We start from the raw sequence: 23,339 nt of genomic DNA, 5'->3' as shown, positions 1-23,339 counted from the left end.
TCTTCAGCTTTCTGGCTGGAGACACGAGCCACTGGAACTATGGATACAGATGTTTCACAGGCGACCAATCAGGAGCCGGCTGCTCTACATGAAAGAGCCAATTAACGACCAAACACTGCCCCCCTGCGCACGCGGCCGCGCATAAGACTTCTGCCACATTTCATAAAATGATCCTTTAAACGGAACTTTTTATATCTGTGGCTGGAACTGTTAAAAAAAAGTGGGTCCTCACTCAGACTGCAGGGTAATCTACATTATAAAGCAGGGCACACGGCCTCGGGCAGCTCAGACCCTCAGGGGCCCCCAAAGACCCCCCCCCCCCCACGTCCTAGTTTTTTTGTGACACTTTAATTGCCATCATTAAATTCTGCAAGAAGGGGGACCAAGAGGTTGTTTTTTTATGCAGACAGACACACAAAGCTATCATCTAAATCCTCATGATCTGCTCTAAAGCTGCAACAACGATCAGTGACTGGAGGTTTGACCCGTCAGGCTGGAAACAGGAACATTTTCAGCACATTCTTCACTGGTTTGTCCATCAAATGTCAGACTACACTGATTAACTGATCATGGACAATGCAAACGATCGTCAGCTGCAGGTCTTGCAGACTGCAGCATTCAGAGATCCAAGGTTACACCTTTACAGCTCAAAACAGACCGCACATGGTGTCCATGTACTTTTGGTCACATAGTCTTTCTCACTTTCGCACTGTACAGGAAGGGCCAGAGCAGGCTGAGGAGATTGCGGTCTTTTGGAGTGCATCACTGAGAGGGAGAGGAAGAAGCTGGACAGAGTCATCAGGAAGTCCAGCTCTGTCCTGGGCTGCTCTCTGGACTCAGTGCAGGAGGTGGGTGACAGGAGGGTCCTGGCAAAACTGACCTCCATGCTGGACAATGAGTCCCACCCCCTGCAGGACACCCTGTCAGCACTGCAGAGCAGCTTCAGTGGCAGACTGCTCCACCCTCGGTGTGTGAAGGAGAGATACAGAAGGTCTTTCCTTCCTGCTGCTGTCAGACTGTATAATAAACACTTCTGATAGGTGCAATACTCACACACCACAGTGTAAAATACATTATTTAGTTTTTGATGCACTATGTACAGTTTATAAACCACTTCTACCTCCACTCACCTGTGCAACAACTGTTAATATGTAAACTGTTTTTTTTTATTTAGTCTATTTTATAATGTATATATCTTTTTCTTAACTTATCCCTTGCTGTCTGTATGCCGTTGCAAAAATGCAATTTCCCCATTGTGGGACTAATAAAGATTTCTTAATCTTAATCTTAATCTTAATCTCAAAGCCAGGCCAGTTAGTTAAAGGACTCAGACTCTGAATATAAAGACTTCTCAGCCTCTGCTTCATCAACTCGTTTTTAAATGTGTCTTGAAAGTCTCCCAACTTTGTGGACATCTTTCAACACGGTGGTTACAGCAGTGTGGGGCAGAGACACTCGGGCCTCTCCATCTCCCTCCAGCATTCATAAGACTGAGGACTGAGACTCCTGTCCTCTGCTGAAAGCTCCTACAATGGACACATCAGAATTGAAGCACAGTGTGATGTTCTGCTGGGAAACTTTGGGTCCTGATGTTCATGTGGATGTTACTCTGACACCATGTGCACCCTTTGATGGACACCGCGTTCCCCGATCGCCTCTTTTAGCAGGATGGTGCTCCCCGACAGGAAGCTACACTGATTCAGGACTGGTTTTCAGGAACACAACACCCAGTTCAAGGTGCTGACTCCAAATTCCTCTGAGGACTCAATCCAATTAAGCAGCTGGGGGATGTGCTGATCCATCCACCTCACAGCTCACAGGGCTGAAAGGATCTGCTGCTAACATCTGATACCACAGTACACCGTCAGAGGTCTGTGGAGTGGCCCTACACAGTACCAGGTCATAATGTTTTGGCTGATGGGCGTATATATACACACACAGTTCCCTGTGTCAGCTGAAGGGACAGTGGGGTGAGGAGGATATATCTTTGCTGAGTTCTGCTAATAAGGATATTTTTCTAAGAAAACCTGCACATTGCAGACAGCGTCAGAGATCTGGGACTTAATGGGAACCCAGGAGACATGGTTTGCCCCGGGCCCCCCTTTGCAGGCTAATCCAGCCACCCATGAGCCTCGTCTTTGTTGTGTTTATTTTAGAGCAGTGGAGTGAATGGCGGTCCTTAAAAGCTTTACACAGGTACATTCATATACATGATGTTTAACCTCATTTAGATACACGGACTCATACTCATGATGAAAGATGGAGTGCATAGTCCATGCAGATACACAGTCCACTGTGTGTGTGTGTGTGTGTTAAAACACAGTGTAATGGCTGTCACTGGTGCTGATGATGTCACTGTTGCACTCCAGTGATTTGAGGACCAGCTCCAGAGCCGCCCTGCTCACATTGAGGCTGTGACGCTGGCGGACTGCAGACAGGATGTGAAGGACGTGGCAGCCCTTCTCTGCGACTGCAGGCACAGGAGGAGGAGACGTGTCAGCACGCAGGTGAGTGATGTCACACACTAACAATCATCACCTTACAAACAGTCACACATCATCTCTCATCTCACAGACCCAGGTCCAGGCCCAGGTCCAGGCCCAGTGCTACACCATATTCTGTGACGTTCAAAAATAAGTACACTTAAAAAAAAAAGTCCTATAGAGTTGTTGTGTAATTCCCATCACTGCCAGAAGGGGGAGACAAAGGCTCCTGCACCGTAAATTGAATCAAGGTCTACGTACACTTCTCTCTTTTGGAGTCCTCCCTGATGATGTCTTTGATGGCCATGAGTAGATCTTTGTCCTGTGCAGTCACCTGGTGAAGAACAACATCACACATGGAGCTCTGACAACGCATCCACAGCACAAATGTTAAGACTTCTCTGCTGCTTCTCACATGATAGACCTCTTCCTGGGATTTGACCCTTCTGTACACAACACCCTCGTCGTGTAAAACTTGCAGGGCCTCCTTCAGGAGCTGGCGTAGCTGCTGGCAGGCAGACGGACCCGCAACAGGCTCCTAAACAGCACAACAAAAAGGAAGACACTTGATTTTGATTCTTTGATTTTGTGTATGTTTCAGTGTGATGTACACGGTTTTTTACTCTTCCTGTCACACGTTCAGATCAAAAGAGATCATTGAGGAGAGCAGAATTATTTGTTCGTCGATTTGTTGAGTTTTTTTCAACTTTTCCACCTTCTTCCACCTTCCAGGAGGACACGTGAAATAGAGTGAGACACCTCTTTTTCATCCCCCCTCACTGCACATCTTCAAAAGGGAGGCTTTATATTATTATTCTGCCTCACCTGGTCTGCGGATGCTGTTTGAGGCTGGCTGCAGATCAGAGGCTGCAGCAGGTCCTGGACATCGTACGGCCTGAACCTCGTCACACACTTCTCCTTCAAGAAATCTTTGATGATGTTTGTAGCCTTGCTGAGGGAACTGACGGAGTTACTAAAAGACAAAAACAAAAAGCCTTCTCACAGTTTAGACTAATGCTTAAAGGTGAGACCAGATTCTGGGTGAAACAGATGACTCGGTGTTGTATTGTGGAGGATAGAGGACGGATGTTTGTACCCCGCGCCGTCTGCCTTCAGCTGAAAAGGTTTGTCATAGCATTGTCTGTAGAGCTGAGGAACCTCCATCATCCACACTATCTGGGCCGCCATCACTGGGTCGTTCACTTTATCTGGGAACACACACAGACAGCAGACAGTCAGATGATGAATGGGCAGAGGACAGAGGCCGTGTCTGATTTCATAAAAGAAAAAAAGCACTATGAGAAAGATGTCCCTGCTCATACGGCAGAGTGCGAGAGTGAGCAGTTTTCTGCCTCTGTATAAATATAATAAAGAGTTTCAGTCCAATTCTGAATGTCTTTAGTGTAAACCGTGTCCTCTCCACTCACAGTAGGTGGATGCCTTGATCTCTCTCTGCTGCCTGGACGTCTTGACTGACCCTCTGACTCGGAGCAGCTCTCCAATCTCCAGGTGGCAGCTCTTCTGCTGCATTTGTCTCAGCTTCTTCAGCTCAGCCGCTGGGTTAAAGCCTGCCTGAGCCCCATCGCTGTGCTTTCCACCAGCTGGAGGTGAGAATATGATCTTATATTTAATCCTTATAGTAGGTATAACTATAGTTATAGTAGTTATAACAGAAACCGAGAATCTCCCAATGTGCACATTTAATAAAAACATTACAACAAAGCTTTTCAATGCAGCCTGAAGCTCTGTCAAATTGCTTAACTGTTAAGTGTCTGGGATCAAAAATGCATCGCTGTTCTGGGCATCTTGGAAGTGTCTAAAACTAACATCACCCACAAACTTTAAAAACTCTGAGCCTTGAGTGCCAACAGGACATTTATTGTACTACTATTCATCATGGTGAAATGCAGCTCACCTTGACTGGGATCCTCTGCTTCTTTCAGAAGATCACTTTTCCAGCACAGGCAGTTTATAACACCAGTGCCATCATCCACTGTGAATACAAGGCATGGTGCTTTAGATCAGAGATCTGGAGGTCAAAGTGTTATTTTAAGGCATTTATATGACAGGAGTGTCAGTGTGCGGTTGACACTAAACATATTTATATTAAATTATATAATAATTATATATTATATATTATATATATAATAATTATATATATATTAAATTTTGGTCATTCAATTTCCACACATGGACACAGCTTCAATTTACCTCCATAACAGAAGAAGTCATCTCTTTCCCTCTTGTAAACCACAGTTCCAAGGACATCGACTTTGTAGATGGGGTGCAGGTTGTAGAAGTAAACACCTGTAAGTCATGGAGGAGGGAGTAGGAACGCTTTGAATTCAATAACATTTCTGCACTGCATGGGGGAAAAAACGAGCACCAGTATGTAGTTGTAATATATATATATATATATATATAAACATACACAGTAATTCCTGCATAATAATTTAATGTCAAGTTAATTTATTATTATTATGGCAGCGTGTTGTTCTGCCTGTGCTGAGGTTTACCTGGCACCTGTATGGATTCTGTCATCTGCAGGATGTCTCTGATGTACAGCCGAGCGAATGCAGAAAAGACGGGATCCAGTCCCCACAGCATCGATGGCGGCTCCTCCGCTGGATCCATCGCAGCTGCCTGCATTTCATCATGAAAGCAAACCTGGAACAACGGCTTTATTTTAGTGTTTTGTTTCCCCCCCTTCAGCGCTCTTCAGTCTGCTAGCAAGAAAGTAAGCTAACTCCCGTGGAACGCTGTTTAGTCACGTGACAGTGCCTGCTAAAATGTGCTACTCGGAAACATATTATTTATAAAATTATTATTAATTAATTTAACGTTTTACAGAAGCTGTAGTCGCAGAATATGATTATTGTAACTCTACGTATAAAAATTAAAAATATTTTCCCAACGCGTCCAACGCGTCCTTGTTTCGCTAAGGCTCATGGGACATGTCGTTTCAGGGGATACAAAGAGCTCTGGCCGTTGTGAAGCTATTGTGGCCGATTGACGAAATTACGCCGCACGGAACAGGTCTGAAGTTGCAGATAGTTGTAGTTTCTGTTAACGGGATAACGGGATAACGTCGCGGTGAAGCGTTCGACCGCCGGCGGACCGTGTTTGGTCCCCCGCACGGAGGAGGGCAGCAGCATCACCCGCCACAGAGAAAGGAAGGAACGCGCAGACGGGAGCGCGCGTCGACACTAAATCCGCTAGATTACTAAACCCGTCTGTCCCACACTATGGACAGAAAGATGACTGTTTTTAGCGAATATTCTGACACGGAGCAGCTGCAGGCGTCTTTACCCTGAAGGAAACGAGTGAGTTCTTCTGTGGGAAACAACTTGTTGTTTTGGGAGGACGCGTGTCGCGTCTTTTTTTGTCTTTTGGTTGAAGAAAGAAGCCCTCAGGGCTGTTGTCGGGCCAGTGGGTCGCCAGGAGGAGTTGTTGGAACAACGACGAGGTTTTCTGTAACTTTACGCCAGAATAAAGTCTTCCTCTGGTTGGATTCAGAATGCGAGGACACGCCTAGTTTAACGGTTATTTGTTTTTTGTTTTTTTAGCGGGTAACAGTGACCCGCGATGTCCGAAAGAGGGTTTCAGCAGCGGACTGACCAAAAACGGTGTCAAAGGCTAAGCTAGGTCTGGATCCCGTGAGCTGGATCCTGTGTTGATATTTATAACTTATAACGGGACATGCGTTAGACCCACAGTGCTGCTGTTGTTGAAAGCTGAATCATTCCTTCATGAACTTTCCCAACATTGACCGATCCAGGATGTCGTTCTTTAATTTCCGTAAAATATTTAAATTAGGAGCAGAGAAGAAGAAGAAACAGTACGAGCACGTGCGCAGGGATGAGAACCCGGAGGAGGTTTGGGAGATCATCGGCGAATTGGGAGATGGAGCCTTTGGGAAAGTCTTCAAGGTAGGTGCTGTCCTCCTCCACACTCCTTGTCCTTGTCCTTGTAGCAAACATGCTAAAAAAAAGTGTGTGTTGTGTTTTGTTGTTTACTTTGTTTTAAATGATGTATTGTTGTGACCCACACACACCCACCCACACACCTCCTAACCTCCACACCTGCCCCCTGACAGAGGGATATCACTGCCAGGCTGCTGCTCCACCCCCACAAGCCTTCAGTCACATGTGACTTCTCTTTACCTTCTGCTCTCACTGCTGTTTAAACCGGAGGATTTACCACATTTTATTGATCAGAAAATTCCAAACCAATCAATCCCCTCCATTGATCATGTTCAAAGCCAGAAAATACGAACATTCAAATGATAAATTGATGTAAAGAAACAGATTTATTGCTTAGAATGAGCCATATTTGGTTAAACTTGACTTTCAGGGACCATCGTTAACACACAGCAGGTACAAAGATTAAACTGGTCTTTGTGCTGATTCGGTCTGCAGCGGTCTAGACCTCAGTGGTCACGCTCACCTTTGTTTAGTGGTGGCTGGGTTTGTGTAAGACTTTCTGTTTATTATGACATGCGGTCCCTGTCACCTACCAGCCTGCAGAAGATGCTAACATTTAAAGGTTTACTCTAATGTTCAGTTTATGGGGTCCTCTGTGTTCTATTGTTAAATTAAAAAAAAATAAATCAGCTGTCACCAGTGTGCAATGGATTCTGGGAGATGTGGGGGTGTGAAGGATACTCCTGTTAATCAAGGGGCACGTTTGAAGAACCTTTGAAATGAGAGTTTTATCTGTCTGCAAATACAAAGGACTGTTTTCAGCTAATCCCATCTCCTCCTGCTGTCATCATCTTGATCATCTTGAAGCCTTAAGAAGCGCTGTCATGTATAGTCTTACAAACCTTACAGACATTCAGCTTGCACATTGTAATAAATTGATTTTGTTTTCATTTGGATCCTGCTCCCAGCTAGCTGCTTAGCACTCAAAACACCAGCTAACCATTACCTTGCTATATCAGAACCTTCCTCTTATTGACACAAAGTGACGGCCTTGTTGGTGTTGGATGATGTTTATTCCTAACATCACTTCCTATAAACAGCTGAGCCAGGGTCACAGCACCTCCCTTGTTATCATTTGAACAGCACCATTGTGTTGTTCGTCCAGAATGTAGAGCTGGAGCCAGAAGCTTCATTTGCAGCACTGACAGTAAACCATCAGGAGGGCAGTGGGTTTCAGGCTGTATGTTCTGTTTGGTTCTTTATTGCCAATTTCTATTTTTAGACACCTAACTTTGCATAGTTGGACTTAACCTGAGATTTCATGCCATTCCTTAGTTAATCCTAATCATCTTGCATATTCAGTCACACGTTTCCCAGCATTTCGCCAGAAGGGCTAAACTTTGTAAAACTAGGGGAAAAGTACCAGTAAATGTAAACATGATGTATTCTTACAGTTTGTACCAAATGAGTGTTTAATATTTAATATTTGCACCACCCCAACCCTCCAACCATACACCACAAATACAAATGTTTTCTGTAGCACACCTCTTGGATGGTACTACGTTTTAAATACTGTCTGCGAGGGCTTGATGTTTTTCTAAACAGCGTTTATGGCTGACTGCTGAACGCAGTCAGGTCACCAGGAAGTGACCCCATATCGCAGCAGCGACTTCATTGAGCACATCCTGTCTGCAGAGAAACCAAAACAAACAGGAGTTTCCACTTTAATGTGACCTGCCTCATATTCTGCTGACATACTCAGACCTGCAGCAAAGCAGAGTGTGTGTTTGTTGTTGTTGTGAGCCACTTGTGATAGCTGGATGAGGGGTTTAGTGGAGGTCTGAGTTCAACAACACTTCAGGGCCTAGATAAACTAACTAACTCCTGGCTCTTTGAGATCTGTTCCTCCGGTGAGAGGTATCTTTAGCTTCTGATTGTGTGAATGGACTCTTTGGGCTGACGTTATTTTCACTTCCAGGCTCAGAACAAGCTGACGGGCATCCTCGCTGCAGCCAAAGTGATCGATACAAAGACCGAGGATGAGTTGGAGGACTACATGGTGGAGATTGACATCCTGGCCTCCTGCGACCACCAAAACATTGTCAAACTGCTCGATGCTTTCTACTTCGAGAGCAAGCTCTGGGTGAGTACAGAGAGGAGCTGAGTGTGTGTTCCCGCTCAAAAAACAGGGAGACATGGACGGAGTACAGGAAGGACGACTTGGCAAAGCCTCCTTCTAGATGTTTAGTGGAGTATGAACATCAACAATATGTGTGTGTCACTGTACTCTTAATGCAGAATGTTTACAGTATATTCAAGGCTTCCCTTACTATTGCTGTATTCTTATCAAAAACGTGTGGCCAAAGTTCACCTGAGCAGCAGCAACAAGCTGCTTTCAGAGCTGTTAATCATCATACCGGTTTATAATCCATCTGCTTTTGATATGAGCTCATTTTTAAATACCTCTTTTTTCTCCCTGGGTTTAACCCTCTAAGCCCCGAGCACTTCCTGTCACATGTTCACAGTTCTTTTTTTAACTACCACATAAAGCCTTGATCCTGTATGGATCATGGCTACAAGCAGAGAGGACCGACAGTCCGTCTGTGTGCAGAGTAACACAGAAATCATAAAGAAAATAACATTTCTTGATTCATCGTTGATTTTAATGAAATGTGAATCAGCCGGAATCCGTTTGTACAAACATTGTCACCACATTTGGAGCTCCTAATTTTCCCCAAAACAAATGGGAGGTCCACGTAATGCACATATTGAACTAATAATTCATTCATTCATTCATTCATTCCAGTGTAAGGTTGTTGTGGCCGAGTGGTTAAGGCGATGGACTAGAAAACTATTGGGGTCTCCCCACGCAGGTTCGAATCCTGCCAACATCGGCAGCTTGGTAGAGCAGGGTTGTCCAATAACCGGAAGGTTCGTGGTCCCTAGTCACTGTTGTGTGTCCTTTACCTGCATAGCCTCCAGTGTACTCACTGGTGTGTGGCGCTCTTTGCTGGGCTGCCTTAAGCAATTCCCCCATTGTTGCACTAATAAAGGTTTCTTAATTTAATTTAATCACCATTTTTACTGTTTTCACTATACTCTGCACATCAACCCTGAAAAGCCCACAGATCAGTCAAACACTCACTGTCATGATGTTTTTTCATTGCTAATCTTTAACCACCACAATGCATTCAAGAACCTCTTGTGTTCATTGTTTTATGAGCGGCTGTGAACAGTGCTTATTGGTGTAAATGCAGTGACTCACAGAGTTTAAGTTGGCCCTGAGTGATCTGTGTCAGAAGGATTACAGCCAAGGTGTAAACACAGAGGAAGTGTTCATGAATAAATAAGCAGGGGACTCCATGACAGGTGGATTACAGGTTGGTCCAACGCACTACGTCAGGGGTTTTCTTCTTCCTGTTCTGCAGTGATGCCGAGCAAACGTCGGTTTTAATAAATGATGCATTCAAAAACCAATCAAGCTTGTAGGTAAAGGACGTCCTGCACATTCAGAGACAGAAATACTGTGCAGCAGCATCTGTGAGTCAACACACAAGTAGCAGAGAAGATAGTGAGGTCTTTTTAAACTGCCATGATTACCTGAGTATTTGATTTCACTGCAGTGTGCGCTTTCCTTTTCCTTCCCATTGTCCTCTGAACAATAACCACAGCCCTCATGGAGGCTGATTTTTATCTGGGCCTGCGTGCCACCTGCTCATGCAAAGTGGAGAGAGTCTGCAGGACATGAAAGGCTTCCTACAATCCCTGCTAGGGTGGCTGACTTGATAACCACGCAGTAAATTGGTCTCACCCACTGACCTTTGTTTCCCTTTTGCTGGATAATGCTAGAAATTTAATGGTACAACCAAGTTTCAGAGGCTCTGTTTCCATCGCTGTCCCGCCGACGGCCGTGAACTTGGAGGTCAGTTCACAGTCACATCCTCCTCCTCTTCCTCTGTACCCCACGAATGGATTAGAAAATAGGTGGGTGTGTAGTTCTCCATGCGTTTGTGTCAAATAAACAAGTGGGAGAGGAAGCCCCAGCCCCAGCCCGTGGTTCCTCTTTGTGAGCTGCCACTCTGAAACGCCACTGTGGGGCCATTGTGCTGCAGCACAGCCACTAAAACAACAGCACGCCTTCAGAGAAACACTAGAACCGTGCGTGTGTGTGTGTGTTGAATAGCCAAGACTGTTCAGAGATGTGAGGCATTGTGTGTCTTGTAAGGGTTTTGTTCCTGGAAGTGGGACAGACTTGAAAAGCACAGCTGAGCTGTAGAAGGCCAGTGGAACTTGAGGCATGTTGTTTTTATTTATAAAGGTTTGTAACAGGTTTTAACACCTAACCTACCTTTAACACAACATCTTGGTCTTGACCAACAACCACAATTAGTTTCTCAATGGTTCCAAAATTGCAGAAGTGCAGCTTCACTTCCTCTTCATCAGAGTTATATTCAGCCCATCCCGCAGATCTCTGCTGCAAAGCTGCCTTTGTTTTTCGAACACAGGGAGGACTCTCCAGATGCTCTGCCTCACCTACAGCCTATTATTAAACTCAGGTGCTGTGTCCATACATACTGTAATCCTATTTACAGAATAAGGCCTAAGGTCTGGCAATATATATCCAGGCAAGCAGGCTAGCAGCTGTGTGAAACCCTGTTCACAATGTGGCCCCAACTGGGCCAATCCTCTTACGTCAGCAGCCAAACTGAAAGCTCCTAAATGCCTTTAAGAGCTCAGAGTTTCATTCATGAAGCTGGGTGGAGGTTCATTCTCAGACTGCCGTTTGGTCATGATGATGATGATGATGATGATGGGCTCCTGAGTTTTGTCATGCATCAAATGGAGGGTTCAGAGTTTCTCTGAAGTCTCTAAAAACTGTCAATAGATTGTAGAGGTTACTAAGTTCAACCAAAGCATTACTGCAGTATGAATGGAATGCTCTTACCTCTTAACCTCCAAACCCAAAACCAGGTTAGAAATATATGCATTTACAAATGCATGCAAGCCAGAAGTTGTGAAAACAGGAAGATCTTTGTGATGTTTGCTGCATGTTTGTTTCTCTCTCTCTCCTTCTCTGTCCTGTCTCCCTCTTCTTCTCCTCCTCTACCCAGCCAGCCCTCTGCAGGAAGGTTCTCATTATGAGCCGGGTCCTGCTCAAGGTTTCTTCCTGTTGAAGAGAGATATTCCTTGCCATTGCATGCTGTGAGCTCTTATGGGGTTCAGCCTCTGGGCCTCTGTCAAGCACCTTGAAACAATTTAGAGGACACTGATCTGAATTGAATAATGATGGAAGGCCAACAAATAAAATGTATCTGTTGGACTTGAAACTGCATCAGGTGTGAAGCTTAAAAAAAAAGAAATATGTAATTCCTGCATGTTAAAACAAACAAACAAAAAACTACAAACAAGTTGTGCACTCATCAGCACTGCTAGGAAGCCATTATTGATGCACATGTGACCAGTAGTCACATGACACGCTCACACTGACTGAACATGTGATAACATATGTGCAGAAACTGATTTTTGTTCCACAGGTCTCGGCTAATCTCTGAATAATGAGCATGAAATAAAGACTTTTTTATGTGATTTACATAAACAAAAAAAAAACTCTCCTCTTGTTTGCAGATCCTCATTGAGTTCTGTGCAGGAGGGGCTGTGGATGCCGTCATGCTTGGTGAGTCAGCATATCCTCTAAAATATCCTGCTCAGATACAAGCACCGACCAGCAGAGAGAAAAATAACCCACATCCAGCACATTTCATCCTCCAACACCCTGCATGGAGCTTGGTGTTATTATTGTGTTGATGGTGTAAATTATTCCTAAGCATGTTTTCGTTACCCTGGCAGAGCTGGAGAGACCCCTGACGGAGCCTCAGATCAGAGTGGTGTGTCAGCAGACTCTGCAGGCACTTATCTACCTCCACGAAAACAAAATCATCCACAGAGACCTGAAGGCTGGCAACATCCTCCTCACACTGAACGGGGACGTCAAGCTGGGTGAGTTCAAACCAGGCGGCTTCAGGTGACACATCCCCTCATAATCTTCTGAGTTCGTGGGATTCACACACCCTCACTCATCGGATGCTTCATTTAGCTCTGTTGGAGAAGAAAGTTAGGACCTTGGGCGAATGCCTGGCACATTTTCCTTGTACAGTTTTGTGGAAAAATCCTGAATGAGTTCACAGTCTGACAATGTAGACCAGACTGTGCAGCTGCAGCCAAAGTCTACATGTGATTTCCTCAAGATTTAGCTGCTGGAAATGGTGCAGGAATGTACAGTGATACCACAACCAGGCACAGGACATTCATATGTAGAAGTATGTTTACATCATTCAGCCTCCCCAGCAGAGAAACCGTCATGTTGAGGTGTCACATGAGATCAGAACAACAGCAATCTGCAATCAAAGGCGATTTGTTCCACGTTTGCCCTCTGCTCATTTGGCTTAGTACATACAGCAGTCCATGATAAGTCAACAGATTTTTAGTGTTGCCTTTGTGACGTTTTTGGTTTGGAAGTTGCTTTCACCGAAGAAATAAAAGCAGAGCTGCTCGACTTATTAGAGATCCTTGAAAATGCTTCTTCCTTGCTTCCCCTACTGCGCCAACCACATGGTTAGAACTGAAAACTCCGCACAGCAAACTTTGCATGACAGCATTCAAACAAATTGCACTGACAGGACAGGACAGACTTCCTGGTCTCCTTCATGCACAAGAGTGATTGTTTATTCCGTCTGAGCGCCAACACATGCGCAGCAGGTGCAGCCTCGTGGCCTCCTTAGAGCTGTATGAGTCACTGGTGAACAACAGCAAGCGTTCTGTCCAGTGACATAACACATCTGCCCGCTGGGACACTGGTGAGCTGTTACTCCATCATGCTTTGTGTTTCACATCATAAAGCTGGTATTCTGTGTTCGCTGCGCGTGCACTGAGACGGTTGGGAAATAAATGATGTTGGCACTCTGGCTTAATGTCTGCTTCTGCTTGAACCACTTTTTTTTTTCCAGCTGATTTTGGTGTATCTGCCAAAAACACCAAATCCTTGCAGAGGAGAGACTCGTTCATTGGGACGCCTTACTGGTGAGTAAAGAAGAATATAAATGAAAGAAAGGAGCAGCCTTGTTTCGGTTATATCTATTTTTGCCCTTTTCCTACAGGATGGCTCCAGAGGTGGTGATGTGCGAGACTTCCAAGGACCGTCCGTACGACTACAAGGCTGATATCTGGTCCCTTGGGGTCACCTTGATTGAGCTGGCACAGGTTGAGCCGCCCAATCACGAGATGAACCCCATGAGAGTCCTGCTGAAAATAGCCAAATCCGATCCTCCTACATTGATGCAGCCGTCACGCTGGTGAGTCACAGCGCGAAGCTCCGATGTTCAGCTGAGGAAGCAGCCTCGGGGCTTGAGTTTCCATGCGTTCCATAATCTTTACCTTGGGGAAATTTCAATAATTTATTTATTATTACAGGTCCCCAGAATTCAGTGACTTCCTGAAACGGTGCCTGGACAAAAATGTGGACAACAGGTGGAATGCTCCACAACTTCTTCAGGTACCTACATCTCCAGCATCTCTCTAAACCTCTGTGCCAGTATCTATTAATACTCCCAGTCCCACACCTGGCCTCAGTCACCCCCCCCCCCCCCCCCCCCCCAACCCACACCCATGCACCACCTGCCATTACAGTATAAGCAGTCTTAGGCGACATCTGTTCACCTGCACCGTCAGGTACTGAACCGCCTGTCCTGGCAGGACTGACACTCATCCTTCTGTGTGGGAGCTGACGTCAGCAGAGCAGGCTTTTCTTTTTCCATGGGGTTTAAGGTGCCAGGGCGAATCAGAGCCACTTACTCACAGACAGTCAGTGAGGACACACGCTTACACACTTACACACACACACGCCGCTACTGCGCTGCAGCTACACGTTCGTTCTGTGCAAACGGAGACTCCATGGGATTGAAAATCCAAAAAAACGAACTGCCGCCGGTGCAGGTTTTGATTTCGAAGAAGCTGCACATTCTCAGGCCAGCGATAGAATATGTGCACCAGCTGTCTAAGCCAAAGAAGGTGAGGTCTGGATGTAGGTTGAGAGTTTGCAGATCTTGAATGTTGACATTTCTCAGAAGAAACAGAAGGATGCAGAGAAACCTCCGTTATTCACTCAGCCTTGTTCACTGTAATGCACTTTGTTGTTAGACTGGGTAATGTGTATCTCAAACAGGCTGCTGTTAAGTCAGTTCCTGCTGCTGCGTTCTGTGTTAGCCTCACTCATGTTTGTGTGTTGCACAGCACTCGTTTGTGTCCACGGTGACCGACAGCAAGCCGCTGAGGGAGCTGATAGCCGAGGCGAAGGCTGAGGTCACCGAGGAGGTTGAAGAGGACAAAGAGGAAGAGGAGGAGGAGGACACAGAGGCACACTTGGTGAGTGGATATTTACTAAAATCACATTGCATAAAATATTCCCAGTGAAATATGATCGAATAATCCTGACCCGACTCTGTGTTAAATATATCAAACCAGCTCGAATCTCCAGCTGTTCCATCAAGAGATGGTTGATTTTTATTATTATAATAATAATAAATGATTATTGTATTATTCTTGTATTATTTTAAATCCTGCTTTATATTTTCTTTATTACCTTTTTTGTAATTTGTGGATTTTCTTATGAACTTACAACTTTATCTCAAAAAGTAATATCAAAATTTTTCACATTTGTAATTTTGTAATTATTAAATTAAAATTTATCCTCTACATTTTTTAATGACGCCGACATGCTCTTCTGTTCTGGTAAAATCAGACTTTGCCATCATTTAAAAGCTCCAATATATGAGGATAAGGTAAATGTATTCAAACAGAATATAGAATATCTGAAGGAGACATCCGATCGTAATGTAGCTGACAGTATTGATCAAATTAACAGCTATCCGTCGTGCTCATAGTGTTTTTCTGAGAGGTGAGCAGTAGCAACCCCTCCCAACTGGTTCTTTAGAAGAGACACCAACGCCCTTCAGAGCACAGAAAGGCGGAGCGCTTGGGTTAAAAAAAAAAAAGACGGCGTCTGAAGGTCGCTGCAGATGGCACGTGCCGCCGCCGCACGTGCTGCCATCGCACATCCCGCCGTCGCACACGTGCCACCCTGCAAATGAATCGGCAATCCCATGATTCATAAGAACTCTGAAAGAGGTTTTAGTCTCCATAATCGTTCCTCCTGTCCTTGTCTGTCCAATATCAGCGCTTGTGACAGACAACAAAATCTCCTTTGTCCTCTTCTGAAGCTCAGCTGAAGTTCAGCTTTACAGTCTGATACCAGTCTGATACCCTCTGCGCTGACAGACTCAAACATTCTCTCAGTCAGATCAAATCTCAGATTGGCCTTTTTTCAGCCTTCTGAAACATTTGGTTATTGAATCAGTGTTTTTGGTTTTTTTTGTAGAAACCAACATTCCCAGCTAATCTCTCATTTCCTCTTTCTCATCAGGGCCATAAACGCGCCCCGTCTGATGTCAGCGTTGCCAGCTCTGAGGATGAGAAGGTCCCTCTCTCTCCATCCATCTTGGAGTCTGTCCCTGAGAAGGGCGAGCCGATCCTCCCTGTTCCCGCTCCTGCTGAGTCTCCTGTGGCCAATCACATCGTGACCACCAGCTGTGTGGAGGAGCCCGCTGCTGAGGAGCATGCTAAAGCAAGCACTCCAGTCAAAGATGAAGAGATGGAAGAGAAAGCAGCGGAAGAAGAAGAAGAAGCTCCAGAAGCAGAGCAAGATGTCACCTCAGTGGAGCCAGAGACTGAACCTCCTGCTAAGGAAATGCAGCAGCTGGAAATAGCTGTCGAGGATGAAAAGGAAGTGGACACAGCTGAGGTTCCAGAGAATGAAGAGGTCATTGAGACTCCTCAGGTTGAAGAGACACCCGCTGTGGAGGAACCGAACAATCCAGCGGAGGAGGAGGAAGAATCGTACAAGCATCTGAAAGTGAGTCTGACACTACCAGAGCAGGTCGTCCAGAAGGAGAACAGCGAGAAGAGCACAGAGAAGAGCACAGAGAAGAACATAAACACCGATGATGAGAAGGCGGTGCCAGACAGAGCTAAAGACGACAAAGAGAGAGACTCCGATTCAGGAAGCAGCTCAGCTGCAGACAACAGCAGTGTGGACCTGAATCTGTCCATCTCCAGCTTTTTATCCAAAACAAAAGAGCCTGGATCTGTTTCCATACAGGTGACACAAACACTCCACACACACACACACACACACCAGAAACCCAAACACTTTTATTAACCCAGCTGTTTCTCCTCAGGACACAAGGCGTCAGAAGAAGACGCTGAAAAAGACTCGCAAATTCATGGTGGATGGAGTAGAAGTGAGCGTCACCACGTCAAAGATCATCACCGACAACGACACCAAGAACGAGGAGATGAGATTCCTGAGGTAGACACCTGCTTTACATACACACATGTCACACCAGGTAACAGCTGTAGGCGAATACGGGACACTCAGTCTTCTTCTCCTGTGCAGGCGGCAGGAGCTGAGGGAGCTGCGTCTCCTGCAGAAGGAGGAGCAGAGGGCCCAGCAGCAGCTCAGCAACAAGCTGCAGCAGCAGAAAGAGCAGATCTACCGGCGCTTCGAGCAGGAGACCACGGTGAGTCTCACAAGCTTTAATGGGCTCCAAGGAAAACAAATAAATATTAGGTATTAAGTTCAAGCTTCAACCTCCTGAGTAACAAATGACCTGGAAGATTCTCAGCTGTGTCTCTTCTTTTACTCTCATAGAACAAATATTTTTACATATCAGTTAAAAAATGTTTTAACTCCCAAGTTCTAAATTTGTTCCAAGAGAAGTTTTAAGGTTCTCTTGTAAATTTACAGCTTGCTGAAATACTCCTCCATCCATGTGGCCATAATATCACAGAATATCAGCAGTGTCCTTATTGATGATGATGTGATCCCAGTTTTAAGCCTTTAGAAAATCCAGCAGCTGTGCGTCCGCCTCAAGCTTTACTTTTTATATAATATCTACTCATGACAGGAAGGAAAGTGTGGCTTTGGGTCAGAATCACAGTAACCTGGTGTGAGTCTGCTTACATAACCCAACAGCCACAAGTGTAAACCAAAGTCTTTCTTCTAAAACCTGCTATTTAATCCAGTATGTCAATAACAACAGTGTTTTTACACATGACAGCTTTTTACTTCAGTTGTTTTAAAAGGTCTTTTTTCCTTTGAGTGCACCTCTCTGAGGTCTCAGCTCAGGACGTGAATAAAATACTGACTCTGTGGTTGTTAAGTAAAAGTTAGTTTGAAGTTTCTGCAAACATAAACTCAGCCAGATGGAGGAACAGTGGCATGACTCATCTGACTGTGTCACTTTCTTCCACTGCGGTAAGATCCAGATTGTTCCGAGTTAGCCTCGGGCAGAAGCAGTTAGTGAATCACAGACTTAATTTCAGCACCAACATGCAGACTTTCTGGTAATCAGTTGAATTTACTGTAACATGTTTCACAATTTACAGACGGTTTTTATATATATGAGCTGATAGAAACCACAGGAGGAAAATCAGAATGTACGGACTGATGCCTCCGTTTCTGTCCTGCAGAGTAAGAAGCGTCAGTATGACCAGGAGGTGGAGAACCTGGAGCGACAGCAGAAGCAGACCATCGAGAGGCTGGAGCAGGAGCACACCAACCGGCTCAGGGATGAGGCCAAGCGCATCAAAGCCGAGCAGGACAAAGAGCTCGCCAAGTACCAGAACATGCTGAAGAACCGCAAGAAAGAGGTTAGAAAGAGGTCACTTTCATTTCACCTCCTCCACCCGCACACAGCCCCTCAGCAGGACCCGGTAGCATCTAATGGTCCTAGTTATAACGGCTTGTTTTGACACACCTCTCTGATCTGTCTTATAAGTCTTTATTTAACCTGTGTTCAGGAGGCTAAATCAGTCTGCGCTGCCACCTCTCATTTATTTCCTCATGGAGTCCTAATCTGTCTGCAGCGTTCCTCTCATTTTATTTCCCTCTGTTGTTTATGGCTGCACCGATGCAGGCCAAACAGGAAGCGGGACTCTCCGCAAAACATGTAACAAACGCTATCATGAAACGCATTAAAGAGGACATAATCCAGGCTGCGCCGGAGGAGGTAACCAGTGTGCTGTGCAGTGTCAGCGTCCTCAGACTTCATTCCCTGGACTTTACTGCGGTGCAGTTTTTATGACTTTGTGTCCACTCTGCAGTGCCAACCATTGTGTGTGTGTGTGCAGTGTGCAGTGTGAAGTGCACTGTGTAGGAGTGTAATGTACTGTGATCCACAGGGAGTGGCCCATGTAATGATACAGTCCTTTCAGTTGTCCTCGTGCACGCTGTGCAACGCTCCCATTCAGGATGTAAGTGGAACCTGTGTGTGTGTGTGTGTGTGTGTGTGGTCTCTCTGTGTGACTCGTCACTCTGCTGCACACTCAGTCTGTTCTGCACACACTGAAGTAGCACACCGCTCTGATGGGTCAGAGCAGTCTGAGCAGAAGTGGCTCTGAAAGGTTTTGGTTGGTCGCTCCGTTTGTTGTGTGCTTCCATGCTGTTTATCGCTCGGTGCTACATTAGACTGTTAGATGTCAGGCTTCTCTGTGTCAAGGAGGCCAGATTAACCTGAGTGACAGGCAGGTGGAATGGCCTTTAGTCCCAGCTGTGACTGTCTGGTTCATTGGTTCAGGCTGTGCTTAGCCTGATGTAAACCTGTTAGAGAGCCGCACACACACACACATGCACACACACAAACACACTCTGATCTGACTTCATAAGTCCTGTCCTCCTTACTGTCTTCTTGATGAATGTTTTTGTGGGAGGAGGTGACGCTTCCTCTCTGCTCGCTAGGGGAATCGCAGCTTATTTCCGCCTCCTGTCATTCATGATCTCTCTCTGTCCTCCATCTTTGGTCCAGGAACAAGAGTTCCTTCAGAAGCAGCAGCAGGATCTGGACAGCGCTCTGAAAAAGATCATCCAGCAGCACAAACACGAGCTCGCCACCATCGAGAGGGACTGTCTCAACCACAAGCAGCAACTTCTCCGAGGTACTAACGGGGACAATAGTCTCCTGCGGTCTGCAGCGCTGCTGCTTATGGATCTAGAGTTGTGTGGATATAATTTAAGACAAGTGAGCAGCTTAACGTGTAAGATATAAAGTATGTACAAGTTACCATGCCGTTACCAAACGTTATGACTATCCAAAATGTCCATGGACAATGTAAAGAGTATAAATACTAGGGGTGGAACGGTTCACTAAATCCATGGTTCGGTTCGTATCACGGTTCTGAGGTCATGGTTTTCGGTTCGGTTCGGTTTGCAGTGTTGAGGTTTTTTCTACGTTTAACACTCTGGAAATACCAGATGAGCATAAAATATATCCTAATTATCCAACATTCAACATATTTAAGAATCGGTTCAGTGTTTCCCCGTCATTATATCAGGTCAGGTCATTCTTATTTATTTTTTAGTATTTCTATATAGCACCAGATCATAACAGAAGCCATTTAAGAAAACCTTTCCTATAGAACAGGTCTACACCTTGTTCCTTTATTAAACAAACTAAACAGCTCATGTTATTCATCTTATTTGCATGTGCGCACACAGACACATGCACAGACACACACCGTCGGACAGAGAACGACATGCTAGTTGGATGGCCTGAACTTTATGACTACGCTAGGCTAAGCTAACGTTACTGATGTCTGTGTCTTTATTTTATTTTTGCCATTGAAATATGCTATTTACATCCCGCTCTGTAAGCATTGACGGGACCTTCGGCAGCTTTGTGCACGATTGGACGCAGAGTGCTGTGGGTCTCTGCTCTGCCTGCAGCTGAACCTGCTGCGTGAAGCTACAGAGAGTGACCGGCTGTGAATGCGTTGATGCGGGGGAGGAGCTCACGGTCGCTGCTTGTCGAGGACAGTAGCCTGACTGCAGAAGGATTTCACGTCAGTCTCCAAACGTCACCAGAGAGAGTCACTAGTTGCTTTTGATTTAAAAAAAAGTTTGGAAAGCGCCAAATGTAGCGAGAGAGACGCCAAGTTGCCAACACTCGTCTATATGCTGTGGTAAAAACGCCTCCCTGTATTACTTGATGCCGTCCCACCCCTAATAAATACCATGACTGAAGTACAAACGTGAACAGTCTTGGTGCTGATTTGAGTCAGATCAGGTCTTCAGATCAGCAGCAAACAGACCAAATCCCTCCTGACTGCAGCGAACAGCAGCCCCACTTAATCCTGTACTTTATAATCCTGGAGCTGCACAAACAACACTTCTCAGAAACGAGTCCTGAACCGAGTCACGGGAGGTTGTAGCAGCTCGTAAAGAGCCCAGACCTCGTCACTGAAGCTGAAACATGAAGGAAAGTTTTAGTTTAGAAGTCAGACAGACACTGAGGAGACGCCCCCCTCCTGTCAGCGGCTCCTCTGTGCTGTCACTCAGCTCTGGTCTTTTGTTCTGTTGTGTGTCTGTGCAGCTCGTGAAGCTGCCATGTGGGAGCTGGAAGAGCGCCACCTGCAGGAGAAGCACCAGCTTTTCAAACAGCAGCTCAAAGACCAGTACTTCATGCAGAGACACCAGCTGCTGAAGAGGCATGAGAAGGTACGAGAAGGCGTTCCTGAGGCTCTGCCCCATCCATCCTCTGCCCCTGTCTGTAGAGAAGTTAAACCCATCTATTTCTTTAACACTGACCGCCTGTCGCCCTCTACAGGAGATGGAGCAGATGCAGCGCTACAACCAGCGTCTCATCGAGGAGATGAAGAACAAGCAGACGCAGGAGAGGGCCAGACTTCCCAAGATTCAGCGCAGCGAGGCCAAGACGCGCATGGCCATGTTCAAGAAGAGCCTACGCATCACGGCAGCCACCATCACCCCCGAGCAGGAGCGGGAGAAGGTCAAACAGGTGAGGCGCACCTCCACCCGCCAGGGTGCTCAGTCCAAAGATCCTCCAAAGAATAACCGCTCATCAGGAATAACTCTGTGTGTGTGTTCACAGTTTGCAGCTCAGGAGGAGAAGAGACAGAAGAACGAGCGGCTCCATCAGCACCAGAAACACGAAAACCAGATGAGAGACCTGCAGCTCCAGTGTGACGCCAACATCCGGGAGCTGCAGCAGCTGCAGGTGCAGATGAACTCGTCTGCCTTAAACACAAAGAACTCTAGTTTCATTATTATGTCTAACACACTACCTCTATGTGTTCAGAACGAGAAGTGCCACCTGCTGATCGAACACGAGACCCAGAAGCTGAAGGAGCTGGACGAGGAGCACAGCTTGGAGCTGAAGGAGTGGAGGGAGAAGCTACGACCCAGGAAGAAGGTAAGAAAGTGTCGGCTACGGCTGAACAGGACGGGACAGAAGTCAGGTCAGAAAACATTTAAATATCACAAGCAGCGGAACTCAAGGTCTGTGTGTCTGTGTGTCTTTCAGGCCCTGGAGGAGGAGTTTGCCAGGAAGCTGCAGGAACAGGAAGTGTTCTTCAAGATGAGCGGCGAGTCGGAGTGCCTTAACCCCTCCACCCAGAGCCGCATCTCCAAGTTCTACCCCATCCCCAGTGTCCACTCCACCGGGTTCTAGAGGAAACACACACACACACTCACACACAGAGGAAAGACTGAGCCTGCGCTGCCTTGCCTTCCTCCTCTGGCTGCTGTCGGAGGGTTTTCTGTCTGCGGACTTTCAGGTTCAGCGTTTCAGTGTTTCTCTGGAGACTCTAGTGCCTGAGGACATTTGGCTTTTAGATTTCTGATCATATCTGCTGCTCATTTTGCACGAAGGAAAGCATTTTTATACCGCAACACTCCATTTGGGACAGTGATTATTATTTAGTCGAATGTATCGATAATAAGAGCAGACATGTTTATCATCACTCCAGCTGAAAGGATGAGTCTGGATATTTTTATGATATCATACATACGTGTGTGTGTGTGTGTGTTAGAAATGTAGGTTACATTCTAATAATCTTATGCATGCTTTTAATGCAGTGTGTAGTTTTCCGCCTTCAGACTCGAGCGCAGCGCTGACTGTTTTGTAACAGACCGGTGAGACTGTTCATTGGACTTTAAGGAGACCACTGTGGTGGCAGAAAATAGCATTTACATACCTGCTGGTACCACTGTGAGCAGACGTCTCTGTAGGAACGTTATTCAGGGACAAAGGAAGGAATTCATCCTTAGCTATGGAATCCTCAGCGGTGTCCTCGCAGGTTCACAAGATGAAAAGGATCTATTGATTTCAGCCTTCAGTGTCGCCGTCAGTGTATTAGGATTATGTGTTTAAAGCACAATAACAAACAGCTGTGAGGTAAAGAGTCAGGGTTTTATGAAACATGTAAGAGAAAATAATCATGTTTCTGCATGAATCTGTGGGTGTTGTTTTTTATAAATATGACATTTAGCACAAAAAAGTTCCCCTATTACTATTATAAATAATAAAGTATTATTTATAATAACTTTACTATGATATAATAATTAATAATATTGGACAACCCTGCTATCCCACTGCGCCACTGTTGTCCCCAAAAAAAATAACATTAAGGCTCTGACTGCTGCTATGTCTGTCGTCATGGCAGCTGCCTGGAGCAGTCGGACTGAAGGCCGTCTTGTTGACTCTCAGACTTGAAGCACGTCCAGCAGCAGAATAAGAGGAAAACATGAGATAAAAGGCAGATTTTAAACGAACTGCGAGGACACCAACAGTCTGTAAACAGCTTCCAGATAAACACAGATGATGCATCGTTTGTATTTATGCTGCCTGCTGGGCTGTTTTTTTTTTTAAATAATACTGTTTCTGTAGTTACTAGCCTTAATTACTGTAAACCTGTTATTTAAAGGTTTATGATGCTTTTCTTCGAGCAGTGTTTCTTCATTCAGCCTGATTTATGTAAAGAAAACAAAATGGACCTGACTGGTTTGGGCCATCGTGACTTCTGA

General features: G+C 45.6%; 2 protein-coding genes across 2 annotated transcripts; one reads left to right on the top strand and one right to left on the bottom strand.

The window, feature by feature from the left end:
• Nucleotides 1-2,132: 2,132 nt before the first annotated feature.
• Nucleotides 2,133-5,580, bottom strand: stn1 (STN1 subunit of CST complex). The gene is made up of 9 exons (XM_028417090.1): nt 5,000-5,580; nt 4,695-4,790; nt 4,399-4,476; nt 3,911-4,084; nt 3,580-3,691; nt 3,309-3,456; nt 2,899-3,021; nt 2,745-2,817; nt 2,133-2,470 (listed from the first exon to the last, which is right to left on the bottom strand). The coding sequence occupies exons 1-9, from the start codon at nt 5,130-5,132 to the stop codon at nt 2,313-2,315; spliced, it is 1,095 nt and encodes a 364-aa protein (XP_028272891.1). The 5' UTR covers nt 5,133-5,580; the 3' UTR covers nt 2,133-2,312.
• Nucleotides 5,581-6,215: 635 nt separating this feature from the next.
• On the top strand, nt 6,216-23,270 carry LOC114443144 (serine/threonine-protein kinase 10-like). Its single transcript, XM_028417088.1, has 18 exons — nt 6,216-6,412; nt 8,385-8,549; nt 12,032-12,080; nt 12,254-12,403; nt 13,411-13,483; nt 13,561-13,755; nt 13,874-13,955; nt 14,693-14,824; nt 15,882-16,616; nt 16,696-16,826; nt 16,914-17,037; nt 17,990-18,169; nt 19,324-19,453; nt 20,887-21,011; nt 21,121-21,312; nt 21,406-21,531; nt 21,613-21,726; nt 21,838-23,270. Exons 1-18 carry the CDS (start codon nt 6,233-6,235, stop codon nt 21,982-21,984), a joined length of 3,030 nt encoding a protein of 1,009 aa, XP_028272889.1. The 5' UTR covers nt 6,216-6,232; the 3' UTR covers nt 21,985-23,270.
• The last annotated feature ends 69 nt before the right edge of the window (nt 23,271-23,339 follow it).

The sequence above is a fragment of the Parambassis ranga genome, chromosome 1 (genome assembly GCF_900634625.1).
Source record: "Parambassis ranga chromosome 1, fParRan2.1, whole genome shotgun sequence".
Lineage (NCBI taxonomy): Eukaryota > Metazoa > Chordata > Actinopteri > Ambassidae > Parambassis > Parambassis ranga.
The sequence above is the reverse complement of the archived record's forward strand: the minus strand, read 5'-3'. Positions and strand labels throughout refer to the sequence as shown.

What these genes read in the sequence shown, in the direction of transcription:
- LOC114443144 (XM_028417088.1), top strand. Translation starts at nt 6,233, where the DNA reads ATGAACTTTCCCAACATTGACCGATCCAGGATGTCGTTCTTTAATTTC. An exon ending in AGGACACAGAGGCACACTTG is followed by an intron (nt 14,825 to 15,881) that starts GTGAGTGGATAT and finishes CTTTCTCATCAG; the next exon opens with GGCCATAAACGCGCCCCGTC. An exon ending in CTGGATCTGTTTCCATACAG is followed by an intron (nt 16,617 to 16,695) that starts GTGACACAAACA and finishes GTTTCTCCTCAG; the next exon opens with GACACAAGGCGTCAGAAGAA.
- stn1 (XM_028417090.1), bottom strand. Translation starts at nt 5,132, where the DNA reads ATGCAGGCAGCTGCGATGGATCCAGCGGAGGAGCCGCCATCGATGCTG. An exon ending in AGAATCCATACAGGTGCCAG is followed by an intron (nt 4,791 to 4,999) that starts GTAAACCTCAGC and finishes CATGACTTACAG; the next exon opens with GTGTTTACTTCTACAACCTG. An exon ending in GATCAAGGCATCCACCTACT is followed by an intron (nt 3,692 to 3,910) that starts GTGAGTGGAGAG and finishes GTGTGTTCCCAG; the next exon opens with ATAAAGTGAACGACCCAGTG.